The sequence below is a fragment of the Trichoplusia ni genome, chromosome 24, assembly GCF_003590095.1.
Source record: "Trichoplusia ni isolate ovarian cell line Hi5 chromosome 24, tn1, whole genome shotgun sequence".
Lineage (NCBI taxonomy): Eukaryota > Metazoa > Arthropoda > Insecta > Lepidoptera > Noctuidae > Trichoplusia > Trichoplusia ni.
In genome coordinates, this window is record NC_039501.1 from 2,903,772 (window position 1) to 2,921,832 (window position 18,061).

At 34.9% G+C, this 18,061-nt stretch overlaps 1 protein-coding gene across 1 annotated transcript in view; it reads left to right on the top strand.

The window, feature by feature from the left end:
• The window catches only part of LOC113505196, a 116,177-nt gene that overhangs the window by 91,605 nt on the left and 6,511 nt on the right, over positions 1–18,061 (top strand). Inside the window, exons 4-8 of the mRNA XM_026887788.1 lie at positions 9,225–9,319; positions 16,084–16,351; positions 16,673–16,789; positions 17,324–17,403; positions 17,841–17,946. Coding sequence (XP_026743589.1) covers positions 9,225–9,319; positions 16,084–16,351; positions 16,673–16,789; positions 17,324–17,403; positions 17,841–17,946 — 666 coding nt within the window. The remainder of the gene's footprint in view (positions 1–9,224; positions 9,320–16,083; positions 16,352–16,672; positions 16,790–17,323; positions 17,404–17,840; positions 17,947–18,061) is intronic.

Consider the following 18,061-nt stretch of genomic DNA (forward strand, 5'->3'; position numbering starts at 1 on the left):
CAATAATTGCAATCCTTCATACACCGTCCTACCATTTCAAAAATGAGTATTATTGCAATTTGTGGTAGAGAGATGCCGCTCTACATATAGTGCCGTCTCGTTTTCTCAATTACAACAATCTTACTTTAAACGATGCCCTTTGAACCTTCTTCTCTTAACTGTATAACGGCAATGCTAAGTGTTGAATTCTCACGTGGGATGAGCAATCAAAACATTTTTATATCCGTGGTGGCATCATAAAAATGCAATGCCTTAGTGGGCGAATACTGTTATGCAGTCAATGTAACCATTCAACAGTGGAGAATAAAGTGGAGGCCTGCCACGTTCTTGTGGGAGCGATATGGCATGACATGGTCTAGAGCAGTGTCTCGCTTGCACTACGGTAGGCGAAATACAAAATAGCAATCGTTGTGCTATTTTTCTAAGTACAAATCGAAAATGATCCCACGGGTACATGATAACTATGTGTTGTATTTCGTCTAAATCTGTTCAGTGGTTTTTGCGTGATAGAGTAACAAATATCCATACATCGATGAGCGTTTAGCTGTCAAATGTTTAATTTTTTTTTTAGGTGGATTGTCAAGGCAGAATAACAGCAACATTCTCACAAAAAGGCTTTTTTGAAATAGATATAATTTTACTACATAACTACAAATCTAAGAATAACACGAATCACCAACCGTCAGCGAGCCATAAAACAGTAGACTGACAACTGGTGATGAGATTATTGATGATCATTTGTGGTGATGATGGTTACGCGACATTAGTTTGTCGGTCAATCAAATTATTAAGTGATTCTCATTAACGTACCGTGCGTGCCTTAGCATAATCACACGATTACAGTGTCAAGAGATATCTCTTAAAGTTAACGCACTAGGTAGATTTGACGCGCGTTTGGGAAGAGCTTTTTTATTATTAAACTTAAATAAAGTCCTCCTGGTCTTATTTTATTTCAGCTTAATTCATGACATTGATTAAAATGCCGCATTTAGGTCCAGTTTCACCATACTCTGTTAAATATTTAACGGTCTGTTAAGACAGATAACGGACTGTTAAAGTTATCGAGTGTCCCACCACGACTAAACGTCTGTTAACTTCGCTTAACAAGGCATTAAATCTAATCACCGGTCAAGACGTCTGTTAGACACTAACAGATTGTCAAAGTCACGTCAAAATGGACGCTGCATATAATTTTATTTTTGCAAATAACATTTTAGAAAATTTAGATTGCTTAGATGGAATTGTACGACGTCCCAGAATTTTTAAAGATCGTCATTGCTATTTCGAAGAATACGATGATGTCGATTTTTGTACCAGGTTTCGTTTATCAAAAGATATGACCCTTGATATTCTCCAGTTGATCGAAGATAAATTAGAATATCCATCAGATCGGTAAGTCGTCTATTAATTAATTAAGACCATCATGTACGTTATGAAATGCAAGAAATCATTGAGTAGTATTTTTATGCACTTATACAACCCATCTTATCATGTGTGATATTTTGATTATATCCACCTACAACCTTATAACTTTACGAACACAGATTTACATAATACAGGTAAGATTTATAAGGCTTATTCAATACATGAATGTTTTATAAAATTAATCATTTATTTTGTTTCAGAAACGAATCAATTTCACCCATAAATCAGCTTCTTTTGACTTTGAGATACTATGCGACTGGCTCCCAACAAATATCAGTTGGTGATTATTGCGGTATAAGTAAATCGTCATCTCACAGAATCATACACAGAGTCACTGCTGCAATAGCCTCATTAAGCCGCAATTGTATCAAGTTCCCAGACACAGTGGAAGAGATAAGGAAAACTCAGTTGAATTTTTATAATATTGCAAAATTTCCAAAAGCTTTGGGTGCTCTAGATTGTACACATGTACGGATTCGTTCCCCTGGTGGGGTAAATGCAGAATATTTTAGGAACCGGAAAGGCTACATGTCCATAAATGTGCAAGCGATTTGCAGTGCAAATTTAGAAATTTTAGATTTGGTGGCAAGATGGCCTGGCAGTAGCCAAGACCAAACTATTTGGAACGCTTCCTACAGGAATGCTTTGTTCGAAAGCGGCAAGTATAGGGATGCTGTATTATTGGCTGATAGTGGGTACATGAATCGGCCTTATATCATGATGCCACTGGACAATCCACAAACCCCAGAGGATATACTATATAATGAGGCTCAAATCAGAAGCAGAAATCCTGTTGAACGCATGTTTGGGGTGTGGAAACGAAGATTCCCTGTACTTGCCTTGGGGATGCAGATACAAGTGAAAAAATGTCTTGCTGTTATTGTTGCAACGGGAATACTGCACAATATTGCAATAAAGGGAAAGGAAGAGTTACCACCAGATGATCCTGAACTTGAGTTAATTATGCCATGGGAAGATTTGTTCCGTCAGGGCCATATCAGGGAACAAAGAAATAATGGAGTTATGAGAGATATAAATCCTAAGCGAAGAGAGCTAATAAATAATTATTTTAAAAGTTTACATTTAAATGCATCTCATAATTGATTTATAATTATTAGTTGTTATGATGTCTTTATTTTAACTGCATTAAATTTTATAGACCGAAAACAGTTAGTACCTTAAGTACAAATGAAAAAATCTTAAGTACAAATAAAAACATGATTCATAAATGTAACTAAAGAATAAAAACATAATGTGGTGTATTAGTTTAATTAAATTCGTTTTTAAAATAAAATAAAAAGTCGAAAATCATATATTTTTTTTTAACATTTCAAGTTCCATTTCCAATTTCTCCGTTCTAATTTTTTCTTGTTTTAACTGTTCTCGTAAAATTTCTTCCTTTAGGGCAGCTTCTTTTTGGGTATTTTTCAACATGTTCTCAATAAGTAATAATTTGCTTTGCAGGACTTTGTCCTGCAAAGAAGTCTTTGGCCTTCTTCGGTGCAGCCATGTTGATGTCGAAAGTTCTTTATTGCCGGAAAGTGTAGTCGACACTTTAGTTTTCAAATCTCTTGGAGTCCAACTGCTCCACTTTTTATTTTCCACTTTCTAAAAAAAAATAGAAAAATTATTGTAATTAATTATTTCACAATTATAATGGCCATAAAAGCCACTTGTCTGCCAGTACCTACATAAATATTTTTACCCACCTCAGTTGGAATAATGCCTTTGTTTTTCTGAGACATACTGGAATCTTTAAATATTGGTGAAGAAGGCGCATTGGCATTGAGTACTGTCTGTGATCCCAGAACGACCCCAGACTCGATATCATCCTGGTAAATAAATAAAAAAATTACCTCGTATAATATTATGTTAATTAAAGTTACTATAAAAATATAACACATAAATATACTTTTTTATTAAGAACTTCAATTTCAGTATTTGAATTACGAAGTTCCTGATCTGAGAAATGTATATCAGAGTCATAAGGATTATCAAGTCCATCCAAAGTTGGGCCAAGTAACATTTCCACTTGTCCTTGAAGTGGTCCTGGTGGTGGAATGTCAGGCTTGCCTCCTCCTGCAAAGAAACACAATACTTAGCACGACTTCTCGGAATAAATCTATACACTTTTCTTTTTAAAAACGACTATTGCTCTAAGGAATTTAATCCCTGTGTCGTTGGGTTTCACAAACATACAATTCACATGCAAAAAGACACCCAGACTCAGAACAAGCATTTGTGAATCACTCAAAATAATGCTTGTACTACGCGGGAATCGAACCCACGACACGCGGCGCACAGTGGGTTTGGCGTGATGACCTTAACCACTCGGCTATACCGTACAAGCATTGGATGTGCCTAGCTGTAGCATATTGTGTTCTTCTTGTTTTCAGGCCTAGCTAGTTCATGTTTTAAAACAAATAGCTGTGTCACCTACCAGTTAAAAAAATATTTTTTTTGGCAGCGGCTTTGTCTTTCCGTGTGGTGCGTTTGATGTTGTCCCAGCAGGTTTTTAATTGCTCAACGTGACGCACGTGAAAAGAACTTAAACAATTAAATTCTTCTGCCAGTTTCTTCCACCCTTCATTTTTCGTTGCACTGGTCACGGCATCCGTTTTTTTATTTTCCACGATATCCTTATGCCGTGAAATTAATTCTATCAGGAGTTCTTTTTCGTGTGTGGTAAAATTCGGTCCACGTGTCTTCCTCGACATTTTTTTATTTCAAAAAATCGCGAAAAAATTACACCGCAACAAACCGAACACAACTAATCAAAACGTAAACAACACCTAGATACCTTGACATTTCATTTCAAACGACGTATTATACGACTATGAAAAATGTCGTCCAATTCCATATAAATACACGTCGGAAGCGAGCACTTCAATCTGGTTGCTTAAAATAAGAGCGAATGACTTGCCCGTCATTCAGTTAAATGGCAGATTTACTAATGCCTTGTTAAATTTTTGCCGTGGGACACATGACGACATAACAGACCGTTAACTATTAACAATCCATTAGTAAATGACCGATTATGATTTAACAAACAGAGTATGGTGAAACTGGACCTTAATGTTATTTTGTTATATTTGGTTTTATTTTTTCCTCTCCGCTAGCGCCCATAAAGCGGTGATAAACCTCAGTCAGTCAGGTCAGTTTCAAGTCGAACTTGATGTAAAAATTGCGTAATATATCAATCATGTCACACAATTTTGATAAAATTATTTGACTTCGAACTGTCAATTCATGGTAAGTTCTCTCTAATTTGTAAATAAACTATTATTACTTTTTTCCATACATTTGGCCGATTTTTACCTGCGTAGACGATTGTACAAAGGACTCTTGACCAAACGGTCTGTTATAACACCTAGTGCGTGAACCTCGTATGAGTGACAATGACAATGACAATGTGGGTTGAACCGGTGTAGCGAGTGCAGTGGACACACAGCCTTACGACCGGCTATTGTGTGCGGAGGTGCGTTTGAACTGATGCAAGTAACTGGCCTGTACGTGACCCAACAAAAGTACTCCGTAATTATTTCCTGATCTGTTTCTGTTTAATTTGCAATTATGAATATTTATTTATTTAATGCAGTCGCTGAGTTGTTATTTTAAGGTATATTAATACCCATATGGGGAAGGTTTGGTTGATTTAAACGCTAGCTCAATACGCCTAAGGTGTAATGTTATGTTTTTAAAATAATCGGTAATATAATCACCTTCTTTAAATTGCCATTTATAAAACTTACAGATTTTCACAGAAATATTCAAGAGGAATAACAAATTTATGTTTAATTAATTTAGAGAGCAGTTAAACATCTCAATCTATACAACATCATTGTAAACAAAAAATTCCATTCAAATCTAAACTAATCTAGGATCTTACGACTGACCATTGAACTCACTTCTTTTGTCGTTGAAGGCTTATATCGTGGTATGAAACTTGGCTCTTATTCTACATTTATATCTTTGATAGGATCCATCTTACGTGAACTTTCGTATATAATATCAGTAGGACAATCGGCCTACTGGCCGTGACAATGACAATGTGGGGCGAGTTAATGGCGCAAGTAGCTATCGAGGTGGACGGGCGAGTGCCCACGCGGCATATTGTTTACACGTCACATGTACTTGACTGTTCCAAGTGTGAAGAGAGCTTCGAATATTTGTCTTGTGTTTTAAGTCGTATGTTGTAAGCAGTGTTTTCTTGAGTTATTGTTCTTTAGAATTATTATTTTTGTGGCGTTTGTCTAACAGTGTAGTTAAGAATAGATGTGACTATATCTTTGATAATTCTTTTAAATAAATGTTACTAGCTTAGGGAGTGTAGGGGATGGAATTATTTTGTTACTTATAATACTACTTAAAATAATCACTGTTAAAACCATGCAAATATTTATTTAAATTAAAGTTGTTTTCAGTAATATTAATTTGAAAACACCACACTGACATTTAAAAAATCTTTATCTTGTTTATTTTTAATTCTAACTATAACCCGCAATATTTCTTATTTACTATCCAGCTTATAAGTTCAAACGAGGCATAAGATAGACATGTCGCTCAGTTGTAAAATAAAAATGGTGGCCGATGGTCGTGACAACTTCATTAAAATATTATGTTATTTTTATTAAACGTTACTGTCGGCTTCCCTGTATTACATTACGTTACAGAGTTAAATTTTATGATTTTTATTACTCTATAAAGAGCCTTAGTATAGATGTCGCATAGGTCTTCATATAAAAGCGTTACCAAATAAAAGTGATACCTATGTGGTACTAACATAATTATTATCTTAGCAGTCTTTAGTACTCATTTAAAAACATTTAAAAATACAAATACTTTATCGTCTTTAAGCCCGTATTCGTCCGCTGCTGGACATAGGCCTCTGCAATTGCACGCCATCGAAATTTATCTTTGGCTGCTCGCATCCAGCTTCTTATTACGTGCTTATTACTTACATGCGCTAGAAAAATCAATGCTGCTACTGGGCATGTTGAATGAAAAACAGTTAAATGCCGCCGCGTCTGCTCATGATTAAGGACTCCGGTTGGGTCCGAAACTAGTCGGGCTACCCCGATAAATACGCGTGAGTAAACCGTTACATAATTTAATAATGAATCATTCTCACGACAGTTACTATCAAAATAAAGTTAAATGCGAGTCGGAACTTCAATACAGAGGGTTCCATACAAGAAGGGCTTAAGTACAAATAGGCTAATAAACAAAACGTTTGGGTGAGAATTAAATTTGTGCTTCCGAAAACTCAAATTTGTTTGTCACACCCGTAACTTATGGCCGTAACAACCTTTGCTTTACCGTTATTTTCGTTTTTGTACTAGTAGTTATTAAGAGTTCCTACAGGTCAGTCATATTAAAACTTGCCTTTATTCATCATATATTTATAAATAAACAGACAAGTTGATGATTACAGTAATTATAGAAAAAAATCTTTTGCATATTAATGCAAAAACCTTGAGAATTTGTATCTTCTTTGAGGATATTACTCAAAACACCTGCTTTTTGTGTTTAATTCACCTATAATTATCTTCACAATCATTAGCAGTGACAAAATTACTTCTTTATTGCAACGTCGTTAAATAAACATGAAACAATTGCATCCACGTTCTACAAATTAAATAAGTTTAAAAAGAAACGAACAAACTACACTACAGATTATGTAAAACAATAATATTCTGGGCTAAAATTCTTAAATCCAAAACGGTCGTAACACAAATCACAAAATTAGATAAACATATCGTAACAAAAGAAAAAAAACAGAAACGACATTTAAAAGGTAAAAGTGCTTCTATTTAATATTTATACACGTAATACTCTCTCCATATAAAACTGCTGTACCCAATATGGTGAGGTCCGTGATACACTTATCACGTTATCAGAGCTTTCTATAGCTGAGCACGAGCTATGATACTCTAAGGGAGCGGACATATTGACTAACAAAACAATATGGCGTGCGACACCATGACAGTTTCGCTGACAGTTATTTGACGTGTGAAATGTAATGACAATCGAAAGGTTTAATTAAAAAGGTTTTAAGGCCACTTTCTTATTAGGCCTAATTAGTTGATAAACTGGTATTTTGAAATATGTAGTTGGATAGCACGGACAGATCACGAACTTGTCTTGAGAAGCAATGCTCCAAAGAAATAGTTAAGGAAACTAAGGAAAGTCAGTTAATTAAAACTTAAACAAAACCTGTGAATTGTTAGAATTGTTCTAAAAGTGGAACGTTAATGATTATTTGTAATAAATTACTCTTATATTAGAAAATTATAAAGAGATATAGTCCTCGAGCACCCCCAATTAATGCAGCAAAAGCACCAATTATCAGGATATGAAATCGAAAAAATAATCTGCCGTAAAATCCTTTTCCTTTGTGTATCTACAATCATCAGCAATTTAGAAAATATTTTAAGACTTTTTTTTGTACAACAATTAGCCAAACAAATGATTACTATAATGATTAATTGTAAAATAGTCATTTTCAATCGCTTCACCGTGTCCCGACCCTTATATTAGTAATAGATTCCACTAATTCTCTTTAGAAATTCGTTCTAATTTCCCTTCTGAAAGTGGACCTGCTACACAACGCTGCTGACACCTGTAACCTATCGCATTACTATATTGTCCTTAATTACAATAGAAACGAGTGTTCACAAAAAAGGTGGAATTAGAGCATTCATTTATTCTCTCTTATATTGCTTAGGTTGTAGTTTTTGTAAAAAATGTTTACTCCACCTCCATATTTTTGAGGACATTTTGAAGACTCCACAAAAACGATTTATATTTTTATATATATTTGTCGGCAGAACTTTATACCACACGAAAACATTCATAATGGCGTTGTATTTTTTGTTAAAGAAAATAAGGATTTTAATCCTAACTCGAAGAATAAGTCATCGTTAAAGTTTCGCTTACTCTCATTAAGTACCTACCTATACTATACTACCTATCAGCCATCAGGCCTCGTCAAAGTTTTCAGCATGTACAATCTTAAATATTACTTAAATATTCCTTTTGACCTCACCTGTACATCTCGCCAGTTCAGAATGCCAGTAACCACAGTTTGCACCGCGAGGGAGGCTAGATTGACCATTGTTCTCCTGTCTTTATGAACGTCAAGTGTGACACAAACGATGGGTTTACACTACCAAATAACATGCAGGAAATTGCATGCTTTATTTAGAAAATGAAGACGAAAGCGTTGGCTAACCTTTGTAATACTTGTTTCACTATATGTAAAATGTTTAAAATAATAATAGTTTTATTTTCGAAATAAAAGGTTATCTTTTAGACACTTTATACTAAATTTTTTTTTTATGCGCTAGTTTTAAGCATGGACTGCACTGATACTCGTACTCAGGTGGTTAAAGTCACCCCGCTAAATCCAATATGAGCGACCTGTCGTGGATTCAAGCCCCGTCAATTTTCTCTCCTGGACAACGCCAAATCTGAAACAGAATAGCTAAAAGAATGATGAAATTATTCCTAGGTCTCACTTGCTTCTGTTGATGGAAACCACCTCTTTCTTTTGCAAAAACCAGAAGCTAATCTTAGAAATTAAAATCATTTAATCAACCGATTTCAAAGAGTAGGCTTTTCAACGGTATTTTTATGCTTGTTTCCTCTGTATTTCGGATAGGATGAATTAATTTTGTTGATTCTTTTTTCATTTAACGTGAAATAGCTGTCATTTGGTCCCATAAGTATTAGCTCAGTAATTTTTCTTCGAAGCTGTTTGTATGTTATTATCAACAAGATCTCTTGTCATGTTCCAGGGCTACCTGCACGTGTGGCGGCGGGAGGCGACGTTCTCCGAGGAGCAGCTGGCTGAACTGTTCAACAACATCGAGGATATCTACACGTTTAATAGGTAAGCTGAGAAAGGAAATTTAGTCCCCTTAAGATACGCCAAACTCTTCTTAATAAGGATCTTCTTGGATTTGAGAAAAGTTGTTATGGGATACGTGGAATTCTAATCTGGCTCAAATGTTCTGTAGATAATCCAGGGTTTTAGAATTACTCTAAAAGTATGGTAGTAACATTTTAATGATTTCTTTCATCTTCTCATTCTTGTCGCAATATGGCTTTCATAAGGAGAGCCTAAACTATTTACCAGATCAATTGAACACGATCACATGCACAAAGACAGTCAGTTTTAGGACAAGCATTTGTGGCTCAAACACACTCGCGAACTCACGACACGTTTGAAATCGATGCTCAGTGGGTTTGAAATGGACGCCTCAACCAGTCTGCTATCCATGCAATCAAACCAGCCTAAAACAGTGGCAAACAACGGAACTGTACAGTGCTATACTTATACAAAAACTTGACAACATGCCGCATTTTTGCATCAAACCCATTTGACAAATAGCAATATCATTTATTGTCGACATATGGCATAACAGCGCGACTTCCCCCAGCCTAGCTTTTGCAAAAATGTAATAATAGGGTGCATCACGCCCTTTTAAAGGGTAGTCAGAACCGGAACATATCAGGACATGAAATATGTTTTAGTTGAGCACTGCTTTTTATAAACTGTGGATCGTCGCATATGTAGTGTAATTTTTGGAATTAAGCCTACCACGAACATTAAACAAATAAGTAAATATAAGACAAGATTTTATCTCCTACAAAATTTAAAATAGGCATTAAGATCATGTCGATCAAATTTACAAGGAGGAATTTATGACAAAATTGTCTTCTTTTGGCAAATTATTCAATGAAAACTCAGTGATTCCTATATAGTATATATGGATAAAAAATGGAAATAGGCCAATCTTGAATCAGCTTAAGTTAATAATCCTAATTTGCCACAATCTTATCTGATAGCCAATACAAAAACAAAATAAACAATATATATAAATCTCGTGTCACAATGTTTGTCCTCAATGGACTCTTAAACCACTTAACCGATTATAATATTAACACTTAACACCATGTGCAGTTCGATCCAACTTGAGAGATAGGATAGTTTAAATCTCAAGTTATAGTCGCAATTTCTTCTAACCACGCGGACAAAGTCGCGGGCAACAGCTAGTTGTATTTTAGAAATGACAAACCAATTCGACTAGTGACGTGACTTTGATTTGACATCTCATTGGAGTGATCCAATAACATTAGGCGAAATGTTATCCATCTACAAAGCCAAACTTTCTCATTTGCTTAACCTAATCTTTACTCATTTTCGTAATGCAAGTTTGACTTGACCAAGGGACTTGGATTAAGCAATTACGTAATTTTTATCCCCTAGTATAAAAATATTGAAGTAATTCATTGTGGTTGGTCTCACTGGGTGGGGTGCATACTAAGAATGGGTCTTTGCAGAACTTTACATTAGCGTATTAGAGTGAATTCTTTGCCGCATTGATGGTCCGTCTTGAGACTTGTGGAAAGGGACACCGCTCTGTGCCGTATAGTGTTGTCACGCTTCCACGAAAGAAATGTTTTTACTTTAATATGCTGCATATATTTCTACTTTTCTAGATAGTCATATCGATATTTCCTCAATCCGGTAAAGTAAGGTGTTTTGCATTTTAATCATAACTTCATATTTAATAGTATAATATAGTAGGGAGAGATATGCCGAATAACAGGGTATTTAACTTAATCTTAAAATATAAATCTATATAGTCCGTCAGACAGATAATATTGAATTACGAACGATTAAATATATTTTCAAGTATCGCCTCAGCAAGTATTGTACGGAACCTTCAATTTCGCGAATCAGACTCGGTTTTTTCCTATAAATGTGTTCTAGGAAACCGAAGCAACTTAGATAAATATGAAATAATGTAATGTTACATATTTATCGTTTTGTAATGGCAGAATAACTACGGGAAAATCGTGTGCGGTCTTGTAAAATTACACCTATTTGAGTTCTCAGCAATTTGTTCTGTGTCAAGGCAATTTATAACTTAAGGATACAACAATAAATTCTATATTATGTAATATTTTTGTAAACTTTGATCATTAAATAAAAGCATTAGCCATTTTTTTCTTAAATTAGTATATAACAAAGTAGAATTACAGAAATAGTGCGGACTTCATTGGGTGACATTATTCGAAAAAAATATATAAGTACCAGCTTCAAATGACATGACTTTCTATTTTTTTTAAACGGTTTATTAGACCCAGAGATTATCTTTACGACACATATTAAACCTTTTTATTGCAATAGTAGAGTTCAATTTTGTCAGAAAAAATACTTGGTACAAGAAATGTTAGTTTCCTAAATACCTTTCCTTAAAAATACCAAAATAATATATTCACGGGGCTTCCGTGTTTAGTTAAATAATGTTAGAAATGTGTTTAATGACATTAATATGACGCATTTAAACATGTCATTGAACTTATAGTTACTTAGGTCATACCATAAGTGGTTTTTAGTATCCTAAAAACAGACCAGTTTCATTAACCTAATTTCTAATTCCCATTTTGCAAAACACTACGCAAAATTTGTTTATGAAATGAAATGTATGAGTAATTTAACACTTAGGAAATTTGTAATTTTTTTATCTTTTCATATGTTATAATTACATTAATATCACAAAAGGTAAAGTGTATGTAATGTATGTTTGTGACTTCTTTACGCTCAAACTGCTGGATTGATGTCGATGAAATATGGCATGAAGGTTAGACACTTATTCTTTAATCCGACTACATTTATTTATTTAAAATAATTGATAATTGAAAAACCAGATAATTGAAAACCACCCCCTTATTACAGTAATTAAAAAAAAAAGACATCATGTATGAAATTATTCGTCTCATTTCAAATTTCTATAAGATTTCAAACCTTTTTTTAATTTAAATAATGTCTATCAGCTGTCAAATTGTCACGACTCGTCACGTAAGTGTCCCAATATGGATTCTTTTGAAAATACCCCAAACTGCATGCGTCCGTGGATGGGGTGTTAAAAGAATGGCAACCCTCTGGGGAGAGGGTGTCTTACAAAAGAGGGCCTGTGTGTGTATGAGCGTTTGTGTTTGTGTGTATACAGGATGGTTGCGTTAATGCGGGAAGTTTAAAATATGTTTTTTAGTTTCCATTTAGATTTTTTAATGTTACCGAAATTATGTAATAAATAGTAACGGTTTTTTTTTAATAACGACATATTATAATCCTTGTGTCGTCCTGGGTTTCACAAACATTCAAGTCACATGTAACGTTGTTATGGCCAAAGTATTATTATTTTAAGAATAGCTCATAGCCAACATCTCATTAACACTTATTATTTATTTGATAAATCATACACATTCAAGTTAAAACATTTATATTTTATGTCGTAAACAATTGAGGCGTTTTATTCGTTATTTCTGCCCACCCCTCCACCTCACAAAAATACTTTTATGTAACAAAATCCCTTCTTCCTGACGCAGTCGGGTAAATCCTAACTACATCATCCTGTATATAACGCACGTGCGTATTCTAACAGTTGACTTGCTGTGTGGTCCTGGCGCACGAGATGGGTACACTATTAAGTTACTATTATTTATCGAGTACCGACTGTTATTCGTTATCTGATAACATCTGGTAGGATTTGACGAACAGATTTCTACCGTACTTCAGTGCTTTTCGAAATAAATTCAAAATAAAATGGATTCGAACCTACGACCTTCGACTTAGAAGTGACGACTGCTATATTTTGAGTTAATGTGATGAAAAGGTATATTTGTTTTTGAAGTGTTTGCTTATTTACTTCTGGTAATTATACAGGTAATTACAGCTAAAATAGGTTAGGGTCCTTAATTTTATTATAATTTTAGCTTGTTACAATAACAGCGTTACTACTTTTTGTTTTAAAAAATCTTATCAAAACTGTACTTGAATTATCAACAACAGGGATATAAAAGTAACTTAACCATCAAAAGTAAAGATAATAAAGTGAATTTATTTGAAGCTTGTAACACAGAAGCTCCAATTTTGTAATTGTGGTCAATTTAACAGACCATTGACTTGAAAACATGTTTTCGTATTTGGAATACATTCAAAATTAATGACGTTCCATTTAACATTGCCATGCTAATGTGGATCTTTAAATTGAATATCGAATAAAATAACGGATGAAATTGTGTTCGAAGTTTAAAACAATTGAAGTTTACGGCCAGTGTTAATTGTGGGTAGTTTAGTATTTACTGTTTTATCCTTTAATTGTAGCAATTAAGGACTTTTAAAGTGTATGAATGTAAAAAGCTTAATTTATATACGTATTTACATGTTCTTAAGTAATTAGCAATACTTCGTCTCTTGGTACCGCTACCTTTACTGGCTTTGACTGATAATAATATAACAGTTGGACCGATTTTGAATATGAATATATTTTTGGTTTCTCACAAACATTCAAGCCACATTCACATGACATCAAGACTCAGAAAAAGCATTCGTAGATCACTTGTTCTTGAATCTCAAGAACTAAACTCAAATCTTGAACGTCCTTAGTTCTAATTTAAAAAGCAAACTCGGTTTGTATAAGCACATCACTAAGCATTGTTGAACATCCTTAGCACACGAGACAAATTCGAAACTCAAATATACCTACTTTTTTCTTCACACATTTGTAACTAGACACAAACTTTTCACTTAGATATACGTCTTTATTACAAGCGAATAAGGTTGCTTTTCGTTGTTTATTTCTACCCAATATTACCACCCGCGTCGTTATTAAAACAAGGTGTTCTTTTCATTTATTTGTTATAAGATTTATTAAAAATAGTGCAGTCAGTAATGTAATTTTTAAAATTAAATGTTTGAATCTCGAATTAATAGCCCCTAGTAGGCAAGCGTGGTTATCTGTACCTATGCTTATTTCTTGATAGGTAAAATTGAGTTCTACCAACATTGCAAAACATTTAGAGTCTTGTAATATAAGACTGCACGGGTTGGCACCAAGCCAGGAAATTTTATTTATGCTAGTTTTTTAATAAGATAACTTGCTATTGCTATTATCTAATGGGCAAAATGAATGCGACAACAATATCTCTCTCACCTAGTTTTATTAACTTTTTAGACTTTTTAAGCAATTACCAAATTTTCAAAATGGAATAATTTAATTTAAAAGTCCATAATTATAATGTGGAGAAACGTCATTCATCTTTATTTAGACGGTACCTTAAAAATATGTAAGTATTATTGGTTGGTCATTTACGTTATAAATAGCCCCAGACATGTTTAGTTGCGGACAGTAACTGTCCACCGCAGCCGTATTCTATTACACAAGTAGTTGAACTCAATATCTACATTGTACTATTACAATACTAGCTTATACCGCGGCTTTACCTAATACTTCAGTTATTATGGTAAAAATAAGCCTTAGTCCTTTCCTGGTCACGTATATGTTTACAGTGAGTGTTAAATAGTTGCCTAACACTCATAATACAAGCTTTGCTTAGTTGGAAACTAGATAGCGTTGTAAGAAATTGTGTACAAGTATAGGACTTCTTAGTGGGCCTAGCTCAAAATTTGATACGCCTGATCGTCAAGACGTCGAGGCATCCAGATTTATTCTAAAGAAAAATAAGTAAAAGTGTTAACAAATATCAAACTTATTTTTTATTGGATAAAGTTATCGACACATAGTAAATAGAAACAGCTAGATCCGTTCCGTAGCTATGCTGCTAAAGACAGAGACAGACAAACATACAGACTTACAGACAGACTCGTGAAACGTACAACAACACAGTTTACGCTTCGCGGTTCAAAGAAATACTCTGAAAATTATTAAAAACTAGCACAAAACACACAGACTTCCACGTTGGGCCCTAAACCATTACCTTGCGAACACCACCTTTGTATCGTCACGTACTTCTCGTAACAATGGGTGGCCGTGATGGGGTCTCATGTTACCATGACCTCTACTCTTGGTCAAGGACCGAGGATTTTTTGCTTTTGCCGTTTTTTGCTTAGGTTAGACTGATTTTGTGCGGTTACATTAGTGTGGGTTTAGTAAATTTTAGATGTGTAGGTTGTTTTGGGTGTTTGTGCAGTTTAATATTCATGTTTTTTAGAATCTTATATACTAATTTATAAAGCTGAAAAGTTCGTTTATTTGTTTGAACGCGCTAATCTCAGGAACTACTGGTCCAAATTGAAAAATTATTTTTGTGTTGCATAGACCATTTATCGAGGAAGGCTTTAGGCTATTAACCATCACGGTGCGACTAATATAAGCGAAGATACAATGGAAAATGTGGTAAAAACGGGGAAAAGTATTCAACTTCGAGGGCTTCCGTTCAAAAATTCCTAACTTATATCTTCTAACCACGCGGACAAAGTAGCGAGCAACAGGTAGTTTAATAATGTAATGTTAGAAATTAGTGTGGATTGAAGAAAAAATAAGGTTAATGATTAATGTGTGTCAAAATTACGCATTTACGCATTTTGGAAAAAACATTATACAAGAAAATACTTCAATCGATTTAACGTCTTTAAGGAAGAGGCAGAGGAATAGAATTTTACGAAAATTGGAAAACAATTTCTACAAGCTAATAAAGCACATTGAAATTAAAGTTTTGTGAAAAAGAAAAATATTTGCTACTATTTCCATTCAAGTATTCTAACTGCAGAAGAAACCTTTAATCATTTTTGGGCATTACTTTTATGAAAGATTAATCAATTTACCATCTTTTCAATTTCAGATCTCTCTGCGAGGAGTTGAACACGTGCCGTCTGGACGCGACGTGCATCGCTCGTTGCTTCGTCAACAATACTACTGGCTTCTCTGTCTACACATCATACTGCACCGGCTACCCTCGTACCATGGAGCGACTGGCAGCTCTAGCGTCGGAGCCTCATAGTGCGAGGGAGTTCAGAGAGAGACAGCTCGAGTTGGGGCACCTTCTCCCTCTTGCATCGTATTTGTTGAAGCCGGTGCAGAGGATATTGAAATACCATTTGTTGTTGCAGGTTCGTTTGTTTGTTTGTTTTAAAACTTTAAAGGTAAATAAAAATAATGCATTCCTTTTATATTCAAATTACTTATTTTTCCCCATTGCCAGTTTTGAATACAAATATCAAGACCTGAGTTTGTATTAAATCGGTCTTTCTTTGGTCTAGCTTTTTACGAAGTCAAAAAGCTAGAACATTGCTCCAAGTTCTGTTGGAGTCCAGTCCCATTATTGCCAAATTCAATTAAAAGCTTAATGGTGAAAGCGGCGTTAACGGTATCGAAAATATTTATGAGGATGTGTATTTCATCATTAATTTATATTATGTGATAACTTCCAGAATGTGGTGAAGCAGTGCGCATCTCGCGAGACGGAATACGCGCTGCTGAAGATGACAGGCATCGCACAGCACATCGATGACATGAAGCGGCGTCACGAGCACGCCGTCCGTGTGCAGGTAAACAAGAGCAACTAACTAGGACTATACCAAGCTTGTCATCATCATCATTTACGGCCTTATCTTCCCACTGCTGGGCATAGGCCTCCCATTTCTTGTGCCAGTTTCCACGGTCCTGTGCTAGCCACATCCAGATTTGCTGTAATAAGCTTGTGCTCAATAGATAAAATAGTAGACTATATACGTCCCACTTCTGGGCACAGGTCTCTTTCTATATGCATAGGGAAGGGTTGAGAATTGATCACTACGCTAACTCACTGCGGGTTAGCGATGTCAGATTCTAATATTTGGAATCTAGATTTTCTAACGATATTGTTCTTTACTGTTTGTCAGTGGTATCTTGGAATAAATAAAAATGTTTAATATATAACTTTGATAAGTTTGCAACTTGTTCAATCGTAATAAGTTAATTAATATTTGATCATGATCGGTTAAAGTCTTCGATCCCTTAACAATTTTAGATTTGATGATCTTTAGGTTCCGTCATGCCTGTATACTAACTGCCTTCTAAGTGTTTCTGTTTCGTGTCTTCAGGAGATACAATCGCTGCTGTACGGCTGGAACGGTCCAGATTTGACAACGTACGGAGAGTTGTGTGCCGAAGGGACATTTAGGTGAGTGTCCAGTATTTTTTCGCAAACATAAAAGTGACAAAGACACACTGACTCAGGCACAAGCATTCGTGGATCACTAAATGCTTGTCCTACGAAGGGATCCAACCCGTTCAATGAGTTCAATCACTTTGCTATCCATGCAGTCATTGCACTTTACTGTAGGTGATGCATTGATGTAGCACCTGTCTCGTACAATCGTTTCCTAAGTTAAGTTGTGTTCAGTCAGTATACTAAAAGGGTTATTCCCAATTTTGCATAGAACAACTGCCTTTATAAATCCACAAATATTGAATTTCAGAATAGTCCACCATATCCTATAGTAAGACTGGTGCTTTATTGAAGTCCCTGTAAAAATCTTTCCAGACCCTTATGTTAATAACAATAAGTAAACTTTTTCTTTAAACCCTATCATTAAATTCTCACATATACCGTTTCAGAGTTTTCGGCGCGAAGGCGATGCGACACGCCTTTCTCTTCGACAACATGCTGCTCGTCACCAAGAACCGTGAAGACGGCGTGCTGGCCTACAAGTCTCACATTATGGTATGTACTAACTACACTCGCTCTGTTAGTGATTTTGTACCTTATGTCGTTGCGCGCAGAGTGGATTCTTCCCTACACGAGGCTTCTGAAAGGAAAATTATGTAAGTTTTCCAGC